General features: G+C 37.4%; 1 protein-coding gene across 1 annotated transcript in view; it reads right to left on the minus strand.

Moving 5' to 3' along the window:
* The window catches only part of lyrm4 (LYR motif containing 4), an 89,030-nt gene that overhangs the window by 51,670 nt on the left and 15,703 nt on the right, over positions 1 to 21,657 (minus strand). Inside the window, exon 2 of the mRNA XM_065295014.2 lies at positions 18,140 to 18,260. Coding sequence (XP_065151086.2) covers positions 18,140 to 18,260 — 121 coding nt within the window. The remainder of the gene's footprint in view (positions 1 to 18,139; positions 18,261 to 21,657) is intronic.

Here is a 21,657-nt window from a genome sequence, read left to right on the forward strand (position 1 = left end):
CCCATAAACTTTTGGATTATCGCAAAAATAAGCTCTGGGTTTAACAAAAGTTTATGACACTTACAAATTTTGTCGTCTTCACAGATGAACAGAATTTGTTATGTTTTTTGAAGATAAAATTCTGCTTTTTATATTTCTAGTAAACGGATTAACACTTCAGAATTCTTAAAATTGATTTAACTTCTTTGACAAAACGTGGAAGTGTCCTAAACTTTTGTCAAACACTGAGCTTATTTTTTTGTGATAATTCAAATGTCTATAGTCAAAATGAATGGGCTTTTTTGCAAGGGGACCAGCAAATGTTTTCCCTACGGCACTCTATTTTCTATCTGTTCTTTACTGTACAGTAGAGACTGTGAAGGACTAAGCAACTGTACGGCCTAATATGCGATTTTATTGCTGAGAAAAGTAGGAAAGTCATAAAACTTGTTAAAAATAAATCCTCCATTAGTCAGTGCCCTAATAAGACCAGTGAAGGAAACAACATTCGTCATATTGGTCGATAATCATGCCCATTGAAACACTTGGCTCACTTTCTCGAAAACTAGTAGTTACTGAGTAAACACAGTTTAGAGGCAAATATTACTGTTCTCAGATCTGTAATTTGTTGCGTGCAACACAACATTTGTTCCGGGATTGAAGGAGCCATTTCTGGGATATGCCATCATCTGAACATAATGAGTAAACATTTCTCCTTTATCTTGGAGAAGACACTACGTGGTTTTTGAAAAGTTGCCATTGAGGATTTACATTGCCTATGCAGTAGGAATATAAATGAAGACAAATTAAAGAGACATTGTAAAGATTTGCCAAATACAACCCTAAGAGACAACTGTAAAGCATTTAAAAATGGGTAATAAACGAAATATTTCAACAAATAAGAACCATTCTAAATAGCTTTAATGTGTATTTGATTTGCACTTTGAGTTTCTCAAAGACTATGTGTTATGGGTTGGTTGTAAACTTCCCTTTGTGTTACGACTAGTATTTACTAGAAACTAAAGATAGAGATATTGGAATGACGATAGAGTTGGGCAGTTTGATTAATTTGTCAATTGTTCCTAAATGGTTTGAATAAGAACTCAGAATTGAAATCAAACAATGAAAAATATCGACTCCAGTGGAAACAACATTTAGCACTCAAGGAATACAGCCCAAACCTCTTCTTCACCTACAAAATATAACAACCAAACAAACTGCCGAGACATTTATCGCTCTCTATTCAGCAGGTATACAGATCTTGTCATCCATAAGTCACATTAGAAGCCAGATTTTATCTCTGCCGCAGCGCAGATAGAGAGAGGTTCTGACATTGACTACCTTCAGGAGTAGTTAGTGAAGATTGATTGGTCTGAAGTGGATAATCTGAAAGAGGCCAGTCAAGAGGCAAATCACATCAATACTTTATTTCAAACACAAGTGGATGAAAGTCATGGCCATAGACAAAGTCAATATCTTTAACAGAAGCCTCATAAACGCTGTGACATGTTTGCTCCTGCTAGAACCAATTCAGTTTCAACCATACAGACAAAAACAGAGGTGACAACTCACTCAGATGAGTATTTAGATTTAATAAACACACACTGATCCAGATCCAAAGACGGATACATAATAATAAACGCTTTATAAAGGTAAAATGTAAATGTGTAATGTTCTGAACCTACACACTGGGTTATTTTTAACCTTTAATGGATAAACATTAAAGCACCTGGGCTGGGTTAAAAATTACTCCAGGCCGTGGTAAAAATTACTCAATTTTGGGTTGTTGTTATGCAACCATGGGTTATAATAACCCAGCAATTGCGTTAAAACAACCCACCATTGGGTAAATTTAACCCAGTGGTGTGTTCTGTTCAATATTTACTCAGCATGGCTTAAAAATAACCCAGTTCTTTTGAGAGTGCAGCATCACCAAACCCAACTGCAAATAATATCCCAATTTAAATAGGTTTCTTGAGCACTTCTCTATGGTTGCCTTTTTTGACCCAAATGGTTAAAACTATATGCCTTAACTTCATTATTTATTTCCAAAACACGATGGACAATAGCTACATTTACATGCAACAAAATAATTAGCTAGTAATCGTATTGATGGCTCAATCGTATTAAAAAGCGTTCATGTAAACATCTACGATTGAGGTCGATCGGATGCAAATTTAGATCTATTAAAAGGGGTGGTGTAGTTCGTTCTGTGATCTGATCAGAAGGAGAAAAGTATGCATGTAAACGCAATGATGCAAAAATACCTTGTGCACATGCACAGAATAATTGTGCTTAAGTACACGTCTTATATTTACCTCTTATATCACACGATTTTCGGCACAAAAACATGCAATAGCAAGGCAATAACAAAACGCATTCTTAAAGAGCCAGTAAGATGCAAATTTTAAGTGTCCTATAACTGTTTATAGGTCCTAGACAACAAATTTAAATGTTAAATGCAGGCAAGGTCAAAAAACACTGTAATTTTCTCAAAATATAAATTAAATATCACCCCATTTCTCAGAGATCCCCAAACGATTCGTATGAAGCCGTTCAACGACTCAGTCTGCCTAAACCCCACCTTTCAGTAGCCTACTCTGCTCTGATTGGTCAACTGACAGAGTCTCCGCACAGACCACAGATCAGTGGCACAGACCAACAATAGTGCAACATGTATTGACCTAGTGCTAACATGATTTCCTGAGAAGACATTATCGACATCAATACACATCATTCATCATTAATCCAAGCAAAAAAAAAAAAAAACGACAACAGACATTACAATTTGTACACTAGTTTAAGCAAGTATGTGAGCTTACCGGGCCACAATTTAACTGCAACATGCGTTGCTAGGGGCACTTACTGATAAGACATTACAGTAAACTAGACATTTTAGAAAACTCTGGGGAAAATAAACTCATTACGTATTTACAGGTTGTGGTAATGAGACACATGTTGTTCCAAATAAAGTGGGTACTGAACCATCTTTCATTGCCAAACGTTAAGTAAATCCCTCCTTAAAAAAGTAATTTTAACCACTGATTCTTCAAGTTTTCATCCTTTGGAAGTGAAAACAACACAAACTTGCCTTTAGAGCTAAAACAGTGTCTTCTCGATATGATGTTTACACACTAACTAGCTGAAGTGTCTGTGGGCAAGTCATTTCTCCTGGGCAAGACTGTAGGCGGAGTTTATTATGCACAGTGTTTTCTTATTCACATAGACTGAGATAGCCAGGAGATTCATGACGACTACTTTAGAAGCCAATAACTCTAATCATGCACTTTTTGGTTTAACTACTTTGGACATTGACTGACATACACTGCAATACAGGTCATTTTCGGTTTTGCTTCTGTGTGGCTCTTTAATTTAATGGGGTCACGCGCTGTACATTCTACAGCGTTCATGTGTACTTTCATAACATTACATAAAGCAATAAAATAGCGTTGTGCCTTTGGAAAATCGTGTTTTCATTGCCTATATCTGAAAACTGCTTAAAAACAACTTTTATCCAACTCAGCTTTGTACATTTATCCACATATAAAGCGTGAACTCAACAAGAGATCCTCTGCTTTTTTGAGTTCAGATTTGGCTACTGTCTCCATGGGTTGTTTTTTTCCTGCGGGTTAAAGATGAAAGGATTTCATTCATTAGTTATTGGTATTTGGGCTGTGAATAGTCACGTGAAGCTGGTAACCCTGGCTGTGCGCTTGCGCAGACGTTTGCTTTGGATTCTATAGATTGTACATGTAAACCAACATTTTAATCAGATTGCAATGTTTAGGGTGCATGTAAACTGTATTGTCGTAACCTCCAATCATATTAAATTCAGTAAACATAGTAAATTCAATGTAAACATGGCCATTGTGTGCCAAACATATTTTTTGCTAAAATATTAATGTAGGATAGAAGGTTTTTAGCTGTGTCTTGTATCACATTAAAGGGTCTTATTCCACAATAACATCCGGCTACCTGTTAATTATCCCGTTTGTTACACGGCTATTTACCTTATAAGTAAGGGAAGGAACAATAAATATTTTTTTGAAATATTTTATTAGCTAATTTTTAATTAATGCAGACCTTTCGTCAGGACAATCAAATGTCACAAACACACAATTTGTTTTTTTTTATGTGAAAAAAAATCTTTGGTGTCCTTAGAGTACTTTTGTGAAGTTTTAGCTCAAAATACCATATAGATAGTTTATTATAGCATGCTAAAGATTGCCACTTTGTAGGTGTGAGCAAAATGTGCTAAATGGCAGTGCCGTGGTTGGATAGTGCAGATTAATGGGCGGCATTATCCCCTTCTGACATCACAAGGGGAGCCAAATTTCAATGACCTATTTTTTTCACATGCTTGCAGAGAATGGTTTACCAAAACTAAGTTACTTACTGGGTTGATCTTTTTTCACATTTTCTATGTTGATAGAAGCACCTGGGACCAAATTATAGCACTTAAACAGATTTTCATGATATGTCCGCTTTAAACATTTGTAAATATAATGTAATAAAAATATAATTTTTATTAAATTTTTGTGTAATATTAAACAATACCTGTCAAAATGATTAGCAGCATCCGGGACGGGTTACCGTGTGTTATTAGTTTTGAGAGGTTGTTTTACCTACAAATGTTGCTACTGGCCAAACAGAATTAAGCATTCCAACAATCAGTGTAATAAATGGAAGATAACAGAGAGAAGTTCGTAGAAGTCAAAGTGTTTTACTATTTTTTCAGGAAAATCAACATTTTCATTACCACTATGGAGAGAAAACACATTAATGTAATTGTAATAAAGAAGCAAATGTACATTATGTGTGTCATTAAAAAGGTCCATCATTAAAACTAACAATTAATGTGGCAATAAAGGGTTTCGAAATGTGCAAGCTTTAAAAGAAAGCAAATAAAAATATTCTGTCATTTTATATCTGCATCTTCTATATATTAGATGATGTTGGCTGGACATATCTGACTATGTTTATTAACCTGCAGGCTATGGCTCTGACCGCATCAAAACTTGATACGGATGACACACAACACCAGGAAGTCAATAGCAAACTCTCTCTCTCCATTCATTTGTATCTCTTTCCTTCTCTTTTTGTAAAGTCCCTCTCTAATTTGGGTCTGCTTATCATGGATGAAGAACAACATAAATTATCTGTCGTGTCAAAACCAATAATGAGCAGAAAGCAATATTTTAATTGCATCTCTTATGTTTTCCTCCTGTGTCTCTCTGAGTAGGAGAAATTTAACAAAACTTTGCTGACTGCACATTACAGCTGTGCAACCTACAACAGCAGCCAAATAAGATTAGATAGTAATATAGCACTGACTGCACTTTATCTAGTGATGAAAGCATAGCACTTTTATAGTTGTGTTCATTATTTTATATTGTATAAAACAGCTTGTATTAAAAACAAATATGGTATGCAATAAAGTATGAAAGGCTGTGATATATTATGGTTTTAATGATATGGTATACTATGGTAAGGTAAAGACACCACAGAAAATGATGGTGGTGGGTGTAGTGGGATGGGGTAATGTTGTGGGATGAACTGGAATCACCCACATAAGAACCAATTACCAATTTGCTTATGGAAAACCTACTAGTAGATTACACATATTGTTTTATACAGTACTAACTCATTACGTCAGTATAATATACACTCACCTAAAGGATTATTAGGAACACCATACTAATATTGTGTTTGACCCCCATCACCTTCAGAACTGCCTTATTTCTACTTGACATTGATTCAACAAGGTGCTGAAAGCATTCTTTAGAAATAGGATAGCATCTTGCAGTTGCTGGAGATTTGTGAGATGCACATTCAGGGCATGAAGCTCCCGTTCAACCACATCCCAAAGATGCTCTATTGGGTTGAGATCTGGTGACTGTGGGGGCCATTTTAGTACAGTTAACTCATTGTCATGTTCAAGAAACCAATTTGAAATTATTTGAGCTTTGTGACATGGTGCATTATCCTGCTGGAGGTTGCCATCAGAGGATGGGTACATGGTGGTCATAAAGGGATGGACATGGTTAGAAACAATGCTCAGGTAGGCCGTGGCATTTAAATGATGTCCAATTGGCACTAAGGGGCCTAAAGTGTGCCAAGAAAACATCCCCCACACCATTACACAAACACCACCAGCCTGCACAGTGGTAACAAGGCATGATGGATTCCTGTTCTCATTCTGTTTACGACAAATTCTGACTAAAACATCTGAATGTCTCAACAGAAATCGAGACTCATCAGACCAGGAAACATTTTTCCAGTCTTCAACTGTCCAATTTTGGTGAGCTTTTGCAAAATTGTAGCCTCTTTTTTCTATTTGTAGTGGAGATGAGTGGTACCGGTGGGGTCTTCTGCTGTTGTAGCCCATTCGCCTCAAGATTGTGCGTGTTGTGGCTTCACAAATGCTTTGCTGCATACCTCGGTTGTAACAAGTGGTTATTTAAGTCAAAGTTGCTCTTCTATCAGCTTGAATCAGTCGGCCCATTCTCATCTGACCTCTAGCATCAACAAGGCATTTTCGCCCACAGGACTGCCCCATACTGGATGTTTTTCCCTTTTCACACCATTCTTTGTAAACCCTAGAAATGGTTGTGCATGAAAATCCCAGTAACGGTGCACATTGAGAAATACTCAGACCGGCGCCCGTCTGGTACCAACAACCATGCCGCGCTCAAAATTGCTTAAATCAGCTTTCTTTCCATTCTGACATTCAGTTTGGAGTTCAGGAGATTGTCTTGACCAGGACCACACCCCTAAATGCATTGAAGCAACTGCCATGTGATTGGTTGATTAGATAATTGCATTAATGAAAAAATTGAACAGGTGTTCCTAATAATCCTTTAGGTGAGTGTATACAGCTGTTATTCCACAGTCATCTGAAAGGGGTCGTGGTGAGGTACAGTGCAGGTGGAAAGCCCTGATTTAATCTGGTCAGGCCTTTAAAACAAAGCTCAGCCTCTGCTATGCACCACTATCAGTGAGCTGACTTATATCCACCGATAACTGCAACGTACCACTGCAAGAGAAATACAATCCTCTGTTTAGCCCTGGAAATCAACAAGCAGCAATGAAAGATGCCACCTGTCCCCTGTGCTGGGCTAAGAGGAGAATAAATTATCTTAATACCCGTCTCAAGAGTATAGTATAGATTTAATTTGTTGTGGGTTGCTGTTAATTTGCTTTTTGACGATGGCACTCGTCAAACGTGGCCAATGGACTACATTAATAATTGAAACAGTCGCTGGTAAGCACATATATAGAAATAATAAACATGGATGCAAGTGGGGATTCAGAAATCTATATTATTATAGCTTTGCAGAGGAGAGGGGCGAATTTCAATTTACATTAAACAGATGATATGTATTCCACTTCACTGTGCATAGACAAATCATACAGTGTAATAAGCCATATTATAAACCATTTCTCTAGGTTGATTTTAGACACCACATGTATGTAAGTCAGCTAATGGAAACAAAAAAAGGGGTGCATGGGACACACACATTTCTGTTTTTATCTACTTCAGCCATTTTATTTATCCCAATCTTACTGAAAAAAAAAAGGGATTGTGCGAACAGTGCAAATTGATTATAAATAATAAATTTTATTTACTGCAAACTCTTACAGTTGTTTTAATATTAAAGCAGGTGTTTAATATACTATTAGAATAATGTTTAAAACATTATTCTAAAATGCAAAGTCATGCAAAGTCAATTGTTAAAACCTCTAAAGTAAGATTTTACTTTCAACAGATTTTTTTTCATTACTGTTGTTGTTTGCCTTGAGCTCACAGATGTTGTTATTGAAGATTTTGAGGCGACACAAGTGTAGACAGTTGCAGGCTGTCATTGCGCAACCAGACGGTTGTTTCCAGTGTAGACACAGTATGTGGCTTTTGTTATATAATATAAATGAATAGTTTACCCAGAACAGTACTATACATTTTGTTGTTTTTGCATTGAATCGCTTTCACCAAAAAAAGATTTAAAAGTGAGTAACTGACTACCCCTTTACAAATGAAAGACTTGTTATTAGATGTATACTGTATGTTAAAGTTTTGATAAACTTAGGAAAAATCTGTTCAAGCTCGTAGGCCATTGTTTTTGTGTGATGTAGAATTGCAACCCATTATTATAAAGCTCTCAAAACAATATTTCCGCTATCAACATTATGAAAAATAAACCACGTTTTAAAAGTGTACCTATTGTTTTTGGCGAACTGTTTACAAATTGTACTACCATAGTTTTACTACAAAAAGCATGAATCAACTATGGTTATTGTAGTGTGACCATAGTAAACTTGTTTTCCTTCGGAGGCAGCATTCCAACGCATGAAGGCATCAAGGCACGTCTGTATCCAGGGGTGTATCCCAATTCAGGGGCTGTGGCTGTGGTCACGTCCGGTCAGCTTGTCAAGTGGGGGAAAATAAACCTCTCAGAGGTGCCTTTAAAAATATAGGTCTAGCGGAACGCGATTTGTATTTTAAACACGAGTGATGTATTGCTACAACTCTTTGTAATGCATATCATAAACAGGATTACTACCTAGTGATCTGCCTTCGGACAAAGCCCAGCTCTCTGCACGTGCGCGAGAGACCCGCCAAAATGCAGCGGGTTATATTTTAAACAAAAGGGATAGTTTGCCTCAGCTCGCATGAAATGCATAAAACTGAACAAATACGTAAGGATTACTACTTTAGTTTATGTTTAGACTTTGGACAGATGCGAGAGCGCGTGCACGTGAGACAGAGAGAAGCGCAGCTGCTTATGACGCACCGGTTTTATTTCAGATGTCCAAGACGCGTGCATTAGAAGGAATCCTCTCTCTACATACAAGCTTTCTCGCGTAAAGTGAAGCCAACAAACCCCCATGTGAGGAAAAGCACGCAATGTGCATGTTAATGTGAAACTATAATAATAATAATAAAGGCATATAATTTTTTGTCTTTCAAAAATAATAATAATTTAAAAACCGAGAATCGAAACGAATCGAATCGTGACCTTAGAATCGAAAATGTAACCGAATCGAGGATTTGGAGAATCGTGACACCCCAAGTAAATAAATTTATATTTTCACTTTTTAAACCTTTTGGTTGTAGTTTTCAAATATGGGATTAGTTATAAAAAATTCCTTTACGCTGCCACGAAGTCTGTCCGAATGCGTTTCTCGAAGCTGCCTTCATGCCTCCGATGATTTTCAAGAAATAAAATGTTCTTAGTGTTTTTGTCTTGTTTTCAGTAAAAATATCTAAAAATTCTTAAATTAAGACGCTTTTTCTTGATGAGCAAAACTACCCAAGAAAATAAGTCTAATTTTTAGAGCAAAAATATCAAATTTAAGTTATTTTGTGAAAAAACAAGCAAAAAAAAATCTGCCAATGGGGTAAGCAAAAAATCTTGAACATTTTTCTTAAACACAAAATAAATAAAAAAATTCAAGAAAAATGTGCTTACCCCATTGGCAGATTTTTTGCTTGTTTTATGCACAAAATCACTTAAATTTGATATTTTTGCTCTAAAAACTAGACTTATTTTCTTGGGTCGTTTTGTTAATCAAGAAAAAGCATCTTAATTTAAGAAGTTTTAAATATTTTTACTGAAAACAAGACAAAAATACTAAGATTTTTTTTTCTTGAAAATCATTTTTTGCAGTGTGCCATCAGTTGTGGTCTTAACCGGTCTTGAAATAAAATTCTGAGTCATCTTTGTCTGAGACCGAGTAAAAATGCGGTTGATTCCAAGACCAGACCAAGACCTTTAAAAAGTGGTCTTGAGATTACACCACTAGTAGTAATTGAAAAAGTGAATGAGAATGAAGGCAAAAAATGAGAGTGAGTCAGAGGGCAAAGAGAGTTTAGCTCTGCCTTTTGTCAGTGGCTGTTCAAGTTAAACATACGCATTAAACTACCATCTTATGATTATAAAGAAAACATATTCCAATGTAAATGCATTTAGACATTGTCATCCATCAACATCGTATACTTTAGACATTATGAGGATACATTCAAAGCTATCGCAGAGATGCTTGTGGGTTTATTATATTTACAGATATCATAGCACATATGAACTTTCGGGCAGTTTGCCTCAATCGAGATGTTTTATGAGCCGCAGAGAAAGGTAAAATAACTGCACTTTACCCTGGATAAAATGCATTGCATAATAGGCAAACATATTTAAGCTTGTATACAATTGTGTGAAAAAGAAAGTATACCCTCTTTAAATTTGATGGTTTGGGGTATGAAGAAATAATAAAAAAAATGTGCTCAAGATGATAAATACAACTTCAGAAGAACAACAACACATGACATATTCTTATTGATGTAACTAAAAATAGCCCAAAATATAAAAGCCATGTGTGAACACCCAAGTACACCCTTACTGCTTTTGACAGTTTGCTGGTCTGAAGCATTTGTGTTAACAAAATGCCAAGAAGTATCAGACATAAGCAATGATCTTAGAAAAGCAATTGTAGCTGCCCATGAATTTGGCAAGGATTTTAAGACCATTCATATGAATAAATCCACCACTCTACAGTGAGGAAGATTATTCGCAATTGGAAAACTTTCAGTTTACCAGTCTTCCCAGGAGTGGAAGTACCTACAAATCCCTGGAATGTCCCTTAAAGCCTCTTCCCAAAGAGCATGACAGCATGGCTTGGGATATACCGGTATGTAAAGTTGCATCTGAACATGCCATGAGACTCTGGACAGACAACACCAAAGTGGATATTATGTGGTTTTATATTGAAAACCAAACATAAGAAATCATCAAAAACACTTCATACCAACTGGTAGAGAGGTGATGATCTGTGCTTTGTTTGTAACCAGATAACCAGGGCTCCTTCCCATCGTCTTATGCAGATTATGCTAAACAAAGTGAAATCGTTGAAAGACTATAAACGGCGTAAGCAAAAACCCATCAGTACAGGTAGATACACATGTTGTGGTTTTTAAAGTAATATTTAAGGTGTTTCTAATAACAGATTTTAGTAGAAGACAACTATAATGTACTGTAATAAGGCATAATAAATAATACATTAATTAAGATACCCTTTTAAGGGCACATACAATGTAATTAGACCAAAAATGATATTAAAGAGCACATATTGTCCGGTCCACGTTTTTAAATTTCCTTTGGTGTGTAAGTGTGTATTAACGATATGCAAAAGGTACAAATCCCAAAGTAAACGATGATTCGAGTTATCGTCTCCAGCGTAAATCTCTTTCTTGGACTACAACAAACACAGATTGTAGGCAACAGTTTATTTCCTGGGATTGGTGATATAGTAAAGACTGACATTATCATAATTCCTCCCAATTCTGACTCACAGCCTGTAAATTAACTCCTGTAACCAACCAAATCTTTCAAACATGGTAAGGAGTGTCACATTCCCGACATCAGAGGTATTCAGACCAATCACAACGTAGAGATTAGCTGACCAAGTTTTGTACAAAATCTGCGCATTTCAGGAAGACACAAAAACATTGTATTATACCAAATACACTACTGTGGTTTTAGCAAAAAAATAATTGCACTTTATGGCGCACTCCCATTATCCAAACCAAACCATGCCCCAGCGCGATTGTAACCTCCCTAATCCCCCATACACACGCATTCACACTGTACTTTTATTGATCCGAGTCCGGGCGCGTTCGTCATTAAGATGCGATTTTTTTTAAAAAGCAGGAAGTAAAGCTCTCTCTTAACACTGGAACTCACCGTAATGATAAGTCTGTGTTTTTTATTCGGAGTTGTTTGGTGCGCGATTACAGACAGCCCTCTCACATGTCATCATATTGCTTAGTTGATCTGTCACGTGTGCAGCTCGGACATTCACGTAACCCTGCTGCGCGCATCAAAAGTTTTTTACGGAGGCAGATGAAGGTGAGTGGTCACGCAACTGACGTCTTCACCTTTTGAATCGCGCTCAGGCGCGAATGCGCTCACACCACAGCCTTCCGTGCCTGAACCCAAGTGAACCGCGCTCCGGCCCACCTCTGCAACACGGCACGATTAACCAATCCGCGCCCGGGCGCGGTACAGAGCGATCACACTAGTCAAACAAACCAGCCTTTGTGGGTCAAACGCGCCCGAGCGCGGTTTGGATAGTGTGAGTGCACCCTAAAACCCATGATTTACTCACCCCCAAGCAGTCCGAGATGCACATGCCCATCATGACGAACACATTTTCAGTTATTTAAGAAAATGTCCTAGATCTTTTAGTTGTTAAAATGTAAAGTTACAGGGTCCACTCCTTCAAGTTTAAAAAATGTTCATGCATCCTTCACAAAAGAAATCTAAACAAAGGCCTTCTGAGGGTAATCTGTGCAATGTTTTCAGAGAAATATTCATATTTTTTAAAACTTTATAAATGTAAATAACTAGCTTCCGATAACGGCGCCAACTTAAAGGTGACATAGAATGATTGAACTGGGTATTTATTCTTGTTCTGTGATGTGACATGTAGACAAAAACTTTTTTGTTTGGGTCTGTAATGCCTTCCTAAAAACCTCTCTCAGATAGCTCTATTAGGGTGGGGGATTTTAAACAAGCGGTTTTGCACCTATTTGGCTCCCCCTACTGGCTTAACTTGCAATCTCATTACTGATTGGCTGACTTTGCTGCCACTCAAAAAATGTAGCCAATTATTTTAAAGTGGAGGGGCAGTGCGATGCCTGTGATGTCATAAGCATCAGTTTTTCAGATTGGGTTGTTTTCTGGCTGACATTTCTAAAAGAGGAATTTCTATGAGACTGAGATGTTTAGCATGTCTAGCACTTTTTGTATGTTTGTGAATGCGGGTAGACTACCATTATTCAACAAAGACAAGGTAAAAATGTTTTTTCATTCTCTGTCCCCTTTAAACTCATTTGTATTCAGGCGAGAGTATCAGCATAGTGAACGCACTTTTCTAAGTGACGTATGACAAATGCGGAGGGCGGGGGCACAGAGCAGCAGCAAAGAAGCCTCCGCAAACTGCGTGCATCATGGGTTTAATATCACTCATGGCAAAACAAACAAAGCTCAAAGCTTAGATGACAGGTTTTTGCCATTTCAAAAAACCTTCAAAAAAGATGGAGATGGTCATTGCCAAGAAACAGTCAGCGTCAGATTGAAACTGTGTGTAACATCCATGAGCGAGGGGGGTACATAGGCAGTGACTCAGTCATTGGAGAACTTCCAGTGTCCTTTATACATACACGCATACAATATGGTGGAGCTGAAGACATGAAGTAAGTCAGTGCCAGACTGTGGTGTGGGTGTGGACAGAGGGTGGCATGCACACTGGAGGTGTCACGACACAGAACAGGACGTTATTCGGTTATGTGTAACAGGGAGAGAGAGGTGTAGGTGTCGCTTCCCAAAAGCAGCCTGGAGCTGAACGTTGTGCCCGAGTCAACAAACCTCTGGATGACTGTTGTTTTGGTTATAATGTCACTGTGGCAGTGTAGTGGCGAGACAACCTGAAACCTCCTCCACTCACGCTACAACAGACTCCATCCATGCATGCATACAAGACTACAAGATGACACATCACTTGGGCCAGAAACACGCTTCACAAAAAAGTCCAGAAGGAAATCTAAAGTTAGGATCCATTTTAAAAATTAACCATGGTTTTACTACAGTTAATACAAAAAAAACATGGATAAACCAAGGGATGGTCAGTGTCTGAATTTTGCTTACTAAATTTGTGACATTTGTTTGACTTTTGGATGTCACTGTAATTTTATCAGTCATTGTACCAGTTTGAGCATATTTCTCCTGTCTCATAGTATGTTTCGAGTATATTAAAGTTCTTAATTCATATAGCCCAATATGTTTAAAAATGCACGCTAAGGTGTGAAACTGGTCTTTGTGATACTGACCCTAACATTTTTTACTGAAGATCTTTCTTTTAACTCCCCAGGAAGTTCATTCCCATGTGGAGTATGCCAGGATGACAGAAGCCCTTAATGCAGATATCATGATGGTCTGATCTCTAAGGCTGTACTTTGATTCTGTTTCAAAGAACAGCTAAACCTCTTTGGTAAGATACAAGAGACAAATGATCCTTACCCTTAACTCTCTTTTGTTCTTAACATACACCTCTAGCTTTACTTTGGTGGGCTCATGCCCTTCCTTTAAAAGAAGAGTTTTATGTAAACTAAAACAGAGATGTGCAGAATCATGGTCAGAAAGGACAAAAAAGCCTTATACCAGTTAGTTCATATGGCTTGTACTCTACAGTACATGTAAAGTCTTCTGAAGCCATAGGATAACGTTGTGATTAACAACATTTAAGATGTTATTGCCTGATAATCTCTGTTTGCTGTGGTAGTATTGTTGTCATGGGTGGTTCTCACGAAACCATTAAAACACCACGGCACTAATGATTTTAGATATAAAATGTGTAATATAGTAATATTAAAAAGCATCAGAATTAACACAATACTTGTTCTACCTTGCACAATGTGTTATTTCAACATAAGAATTTATAATTAGTAAATTTTATCTCATTTTGTGCTGAAATTCTGTTTTTTTCTTTAATATTTTTTTCAAAGACTTCACAATAAAACATTTTTGAACTTGAACGCATGATGCTGTAAATATTATCAGTTTTTTCAAGTTTAAAATTTGTTTTTAACAAAATCTCAGGCTAGTATACGTATTCTCATTAACAAAAGAATTAACATCATTTCCGAAACCTATGTATCATTCCCGCAACAGATGCTTATTAAATGTAAATTTCATTAATAGAAGTATATAATACTTTGATTTTAAATGCATGTGCAGAATCTCCAAATTATGTTCTTTCAGGTTTGTCATGTCATTTTGAAAATATGTCAGGTTTCTTCAAAATATAAAAAAGTTGTAAATTGTGGAAGGTGTTTCGGTATATGAGCTAAATAAAACACAATAAAAAAACGTTAAATTTAAAATAAATTTTATTTCAGAATTTCAATTTACTGTACATGACTATTAAATGGGACAAAGAATGAAAAAACATTTTTACCTTGTCTTTGTTGAACAATGGTAGTCTACCCGCATTCACAAACATACAAAAAGTGCTAGACATGCTAAACATCTCAGTCTCATAGAAATTCCTCTTTTAGAAATGTCAGCCAGAAAACGGCATAATCTGAAAAACTGATGCTTATGACATCACAGGCATCTCACTGCCCCTCCACTTTAAAATAATTCCCCTACGTTTTTTGAGTGGCAGCAAAGTCAGCCAATCAGTAATGAGATTGCAAGTTAAGCCAGTAGGGGGAGCCAAATAGGTGCAAAACCACTTGTTTAAAATCCCCCACCCTAATAGAGCTATCTGAGAGAGGTTTTTAGGAAGGCATTACAGACCCAAACAAAACATTTTTTTGTCTACATGTCACATCATAGAACAAGGATAAATACCCCATTCAATCATTCTATGTCACCTTTAATAATCCATTTTTAAAAATGTGAAAATATATTAGCTTTTCTAACAGTGTTGATATTTTCTGACTGTTGTGGTAATGAGATTTTTTAGGACTTATTTTTGAAATTATGTTACAAAAAGTGTTAAATGATAAGTAAAAGTTTTTAAATTAATGTTCCCATATACTCCAGACTTTGTTTCTAATGTCTGGTGAAAAAAAAAGTAAATTTAAGCAATTTTTAAATTTTCATGCATGACATTTTTAAAACCAAGTTTTCGTGAGAATCACCCCACTAACCGCTTCATTGGTTTTTGGATGGCTTATAAATGAAGAATTTGTTACCAATATGTACCCGTGCGATACTAATATGTATATTTGAGGTATTAATAAGCACTTTTACAGCTGGTACTAAAAGTGTTTGTGATCTATGTAGTTAATTTTGCCCTTTGTGACAACTGTAAGGGGGGGTGAATTTTTTTGTAACTCATCCATTTAAATTATATTAAGCCTTTAAGTCCTGCATAATTAAGGGCGTGGTCACTTGACTGACGGGTGACCTGCTACTGCTGTCACTACTGTCGAGCTAGGTGGGTGTGGTTTCAGCACCCAGGCACCTCAGCTCTACCCACGTCCCGCCTTTTTGCCCATTTTCGGTTATCCGTGAGTGATACGCTGCCAAGATGGCGACGGCAGGCATCGCCAACTATTGGCTTCAAAAAAGCTCTTCACAAACATATGGGCGACGTTAAGGACCCTACATATTTTCTTACAGTATTTGGCTGTGACATATTGAGCTTGCATGGGGTGTTCATGCAAACAAGAAAAGTCTGCTTTCATCTCATTCACACTTTCTCGCTACTATAACTATAAAAAATGCTGAGCTATTTTTAACCCATTGTTGGGTCAAAAAGGGACAAACACAGCTGTTGGGTTGAATTATCCCAAAAATATAGTTTATATATGACCCAAAAATTGGATGAAACATTTTTGACCCAATGCTGGGTTGAAAATAGCCCAGCAATTTTTTTTTAATTGTATATTCTCTCTCACCACTTTAATAAAAGTGACCAAAAGGCCTTAAATTGTGATAATAAAACGTAATTCAGATTTTCAGACTAATGAATCATAACCCCTGAGGATGCAGCCCATGTTTCCAGTGAAATTATGGAAACAAAGTGCAGGACAGCGAGGCATCAGTGGTCATTAGTGGTGCGTGCAATGTGCCAACAGACAGGTGGGTACAGAGCAGGGGGCGTATTACAGAAAAGTCCTAACTTTAAAATCTTATCTTAACTGTTTGGTAACCATGGTAATTTCAGTTAGGACCTCATTTAAGACAAAAGCTATTACAGAATGATGTTCCTAAATGCATTATCTTATCTTAACTGCAGATAGGAAAGTGGTATTACAGAAGGATCCTAACTTGACAAAACATCCTAAAAACGGTCTTAACTTTAGGGCAACCTCACAGGTGTCCTAACTTAAAACTTTAATGAGAGCCAGCTGAAACAATCACATTATGATAGAGCTGCGGGAGAATGACATTACATTTTAAACAAAGTGGAGGATGAAAAACATCAATGTTTGTTTTTGGATTACTCTTTGAATGTTTTTTACCTTCACACATTCACATAATCACAATGTTTCTCACTAGTGGAGCGATCTTTCAATTTCTGTCATCCCTCATTATTAAAAAACAGTTATCTTATCCATGAACACTTGATGGGATTATAGTGAATACAGTAAACACTTGACTCAGCATCTATTTCTTGTCATGTCTCTATCAAATGTTGAAATGTACAATAGTATCCTAGCACTTAGGAAGAATAATTTTTTTTATTTTTGTAAGTCACATTTGCTAAATGTTTAAATTGAATGGTAACTGATAGATGATGTGCTAAAACACTAATACACAAAACACAGACTATAATTACTATGAATTTAATAAAATTTATTTTTCTGGCCCATTGAAATTAAAAGGACAATTCTTTTGTTTACTGTAGCAGCAGCTCACGCATTGCTGGTTGCTTGGTAACAGACATGACAGTTGATAGCCGAACATGATTAAGCGATTTGGGATTTCCTAACTAGAGATGAGATAAGATTTGGTGAAATAAGATGAGAATCCTAAATCAATTTAAGATTTGCTTCTGTAATATGAATTTGTGAAAAATCTTAACTTGACACATCATATCTTAAGTTAAGACCTAAGATAGAAAGTTTCTGTAATACGCCCCCAGGTGTTCATCTACATGCATCTGGAGATGCAACAGTGGCCATCTTCCTCCAGCTCTCGAGAGACTACTGTTCTTTTATTAGCTACACCAGGAGAGCGAAAATGAAGTTTGATTAAGGTGGCTTTCTATCAGCAGGGGGCAGTCTTTATATTAAACTGAATATGATCCATAGGTGTTTCAGGACATTGCACTCCATCCATACCCACCACAGTGTAACTAAGTTAGATTGAATTACTAGCAATATATCAAATGCACAATAACCCAGTCATCCTTAGTGCCTATCAATAGGTGTAAATTGGTTTTGAGTCTGTAACAAGTAGGAATTGCAAGGAATTGAGTCAGTATGGTTCTGCACATTAACAAACCTTTTAGACTTTGATTGGTCATAATAATATGAATAACTAAAATCATTAATAAAAAGTGTTTTGACTCCAAGTATTGTTCTGTGCTCTCATGTAAACAATGTCTAATGTCAAATCATTTCTTTATTAGGTCTTTTTTAGACTTGTACCTGTCTCTGGATGAGAGCCAAACTGTCCCGAGCTCTGATTAACAGCTCCTCCAGCACTTGTGGATCTTCCACTGTTTGGTTTTCCCTAAATGCATCTCGTACCCTCCGTAGAGCGTATGTCCTTCAAAACCAAAGAGAAACAAATAAACATTCATGTTAGGTTGCTAAAGAGATCTGGGTGGTTGCCAAAGCATTGTTAGGTGATTACTAAGGTGTTAAAAGTGGTTGCTGATGTGCCCAGGACAAGAAAGGGCACCTGCAGGTCTCTGACCCATTTCCTTCCTTTCATACAAATTTGTTAGATTATTTTGTTGACTTTGCTTGCTACACTCTCAGAAAAAAGTACAAAGCTATTACTGAGGTAGTACCCTTTCAGAAATGCACCCTTTTACCTTAAGGGTGCATATAGGCAGTGTTGGGAGTAACGCATTACAAAATATAATATATTACAGTAATATATTAGTTTTTGCTGTAACGCAGTAATATAACGCATTACTAATAACATTTTGGTAATATTTTACTCGTTACAGTCTTAGTAACGAGCGCGTTACAACAATGCATTTCAAAAATAGACGTGTTATTTTAATTTTTTTATTTTTGACCAATGCGCGCGACCAGCATCAACACAGGAAAAAGCTGCAGGTAAAATAGTAATGGCTGCGTCCCAAACAGCATACTTCCATACTATATAGTAGGCGAAAAGCACTACTTCTCATACTCTTTGCCTACTATATAGTATGGAAGTAGGCGGTTTGGGACGCAGCGTATGTCTGTTTCCAGGTGCTGTATGCAGCATGTTCATTTTTACTTTAATTTTGTATTTGATGCGTTTCTTAAAGAGCCGAATCTGGGAAGTCCGCGGCTGTATAAGCATTGACTAAAGTGTTCGCAATCAGGTCCGGTAGCGCTGCACACGCAAAATTCTGCGAATGAGAGCACTAAGTAAAAGCAACAGAAAGTTTCTATCGGTCTCCTGTGCTGCTTGAACCTCAGAAGTAAAGAAACTTTTAGAAATCTTGCCAGTAAAATCCATTTCACCACACCAGCAATGATAAGGTAAGCTAACGTTGCTATGGTTACAGTCCATATGCATAATAGATTGCTAGGCTATTCCTATGCTATCTACAGTTTTATTACAAACAGCAACCTAAACTACAACATAACATTAATGTAGACTTAAACATGGTTATTTAAATAGTACATTTAAACATCACTGGTTAAAGTTTTACCAGCCTTTGTATGGGAGCCTATATTCATTGTTTGGCAAAAAGCAGTGTTCCTCTGTTTGTCTGTGTTTTATTAAGCAATTATATGTTAACCTACATGTAATCCTTATATTGTACTGAAATGAGCTGTATTCCTTGAGGCCTGATCCTCCAATAGCACTTTTTGATAAGTTGTGTCAACCTAGTGCATGCCAGGTTTGTGCTGTGAATCTGAATTAAAAGTGAATTAAAGAATAGAAATGAAAAGAGGTTGCATGTCTTTCCATGTTATTAGTCTATAGGTTGCATTATAGTGTGCTCTAGCTTTATTGTGTTTGGTATGTCTACCATCATTTACCAGACTTTTACCAGATCATTTGTCTATGTTTATGACTCTGACAGTCATTGTTACTGTTTTTTTGCCATAAGTCTTCACTGTGCCTATTCAAAGGTCGAGGGCCAACACATAACTTCTAGATTTATAAGCATCAATAAACTACATTTTAACATTGTATAATGCCTAGTAATACTTCTGTTATTTTGATGAAAGTAACTCAAAAGTAACGCAAAAGTAGTGTAACTCATTACAGTTCAGAGTCAGTAATATTGTAATGTAACTAATTACTTTTAAATGACAGTAATTTGTAATATAAACTCAGCAAAAAAAGAAACGTCCTCTGACTTTCAACTGTTTTTACTTTCAGTAAACTAAATGTGTGTAAATATTTGTATGAACACTAAAAGAGTCAACACCATAAGACATAAACTAAAAATGTTTCACAGACATGTGACTAACAGATATAGAATAATGTGTCCCTGAATGAAGGGAGGCTCAAAATCAAAAGTAACAGTCAGTATCTGGTGTGGCTTGAAGTTCTGCAGTGCATCTCCTCCTCATGGACTGGACCAGATTTGTCAGTTCTTGCTGTGAGATGTTACCCCACTCTTCCACCAAGGCCCTTGCAAGTTCCTGGACATTTCTGGGGGGGAATGGCCCTAGCCCTCACCCTGCGATCCAACAGGTCCCAGACGTGCTCAATGGGATTGAGATCCGGGCCATGGCAGAACACTGACATCGCTGTCATGCAGAAACTCACGCACAGAACGAGCAGTATGGTTGGTGGCATTGTCCTGCTGGAGGCGTTGTTGCTGGTAATGTCTGGTAAGGACCTGCCTTACCAAGCCCTCAGTCCAGACTCTCTCAGCCTATTGTGGACAGTCCGAGCACTGATGGAGGGATTGTGTGTTCCTGCCGTGAATCAGGCAGTTTTTGTGGCCATCCTGTACCTGTCACGCAGGTGTGATATTCGGATGTACCGATCCTGTGCAGGTGTTGTTACAGGTGGTCTTCCACTGCGAGGATGATCAGCTGTCCTTCCTGTCTCCCTGTAGCGCTGTCTTAGGCGTCTCACAGTGTGGACATGGCAATTTATTGCCCTAGCCACATCAGTAGTCCCTATGCCTCCCTGCAGCATGCCTAATGCACGTTCATGCAGATGAGCAGGGACCCTGGGCATCTTTCTTTGGTTGTTTTTCACAGTCGGTAGACAAGTCTCTTTAGTGTCCTGCGTTTTTAGAACTGTGACCTAAAATGCCTAGTCCCTGTAAGCTGTTAAGGTCTTAATGACAATTCCACAGGTGCATGTTAATTTAATGATTATGGTAAATGGAACATGCATGGAAAACAATGTTTAAACCCTTTATAATGAAGATCTGTAAAGTAATTTGGATTTTTACAACATTATTGTTGAAATACACAGTACTGAAAAAGGGACGTTTCTTTTTTTGCTGAGTTTATAATGTATGACACTTTGGAAGTAACTTGCCCAACACTGCATATAGGTGCCTGAAAGGCAAATGGATGTGTGGCAAGCAGTATGGGCGAGAGGAGTGTGCGCGAGGCTGGTGGTGCGGTCGCTAATGAGTTTCACCTGTGAAGCACACCGGTCTCGTATCCCATGGAGGAGTCCGGAAGTATAAATGAAAGAACAACGACAGTGGAGAACGCGAGAGGACCAGGCCTGGATGTATTTAGCCGGCAGTCGTCCATGAGGGACTGCCAGCATTTACTTTTGTTGTGTTTATGTAAATATTAAAGTGGTAAATGTGTTCCAGTTTCCGCCTTCTTCCTCTCCACTTATAAACTTCTTCACATTGGTGCCGAAACCCGGGTGCTGCGGAGGTTGGGCAGCATGGAAGTCTGGAAGACCACGTCGAACTGCCCGAGGCGGTGGTGCTGGATCAAGAGAAGATTCAACGGAGACGAAGACCTCACTACCCTGCTCCTGGGTCGAGGTGAGGTGGCGGCCGTCC

Source organism: Paramisgurnus dabryanus, chromosome 22 (assembly GCF_030506205.2).
Source record: "Paramisgurnus dabryanus chromosome 22, PD_genome_1.1, whole genome shotgun sequence".
NCBI classification, from domain to species: domain Eukaryota; kingdom Metazoa; phylum Chordata; class Actinopteri; order Cypriniformes; family Cobitidae; genus Paramisgurnus; species Paramisgurnus dabryanus.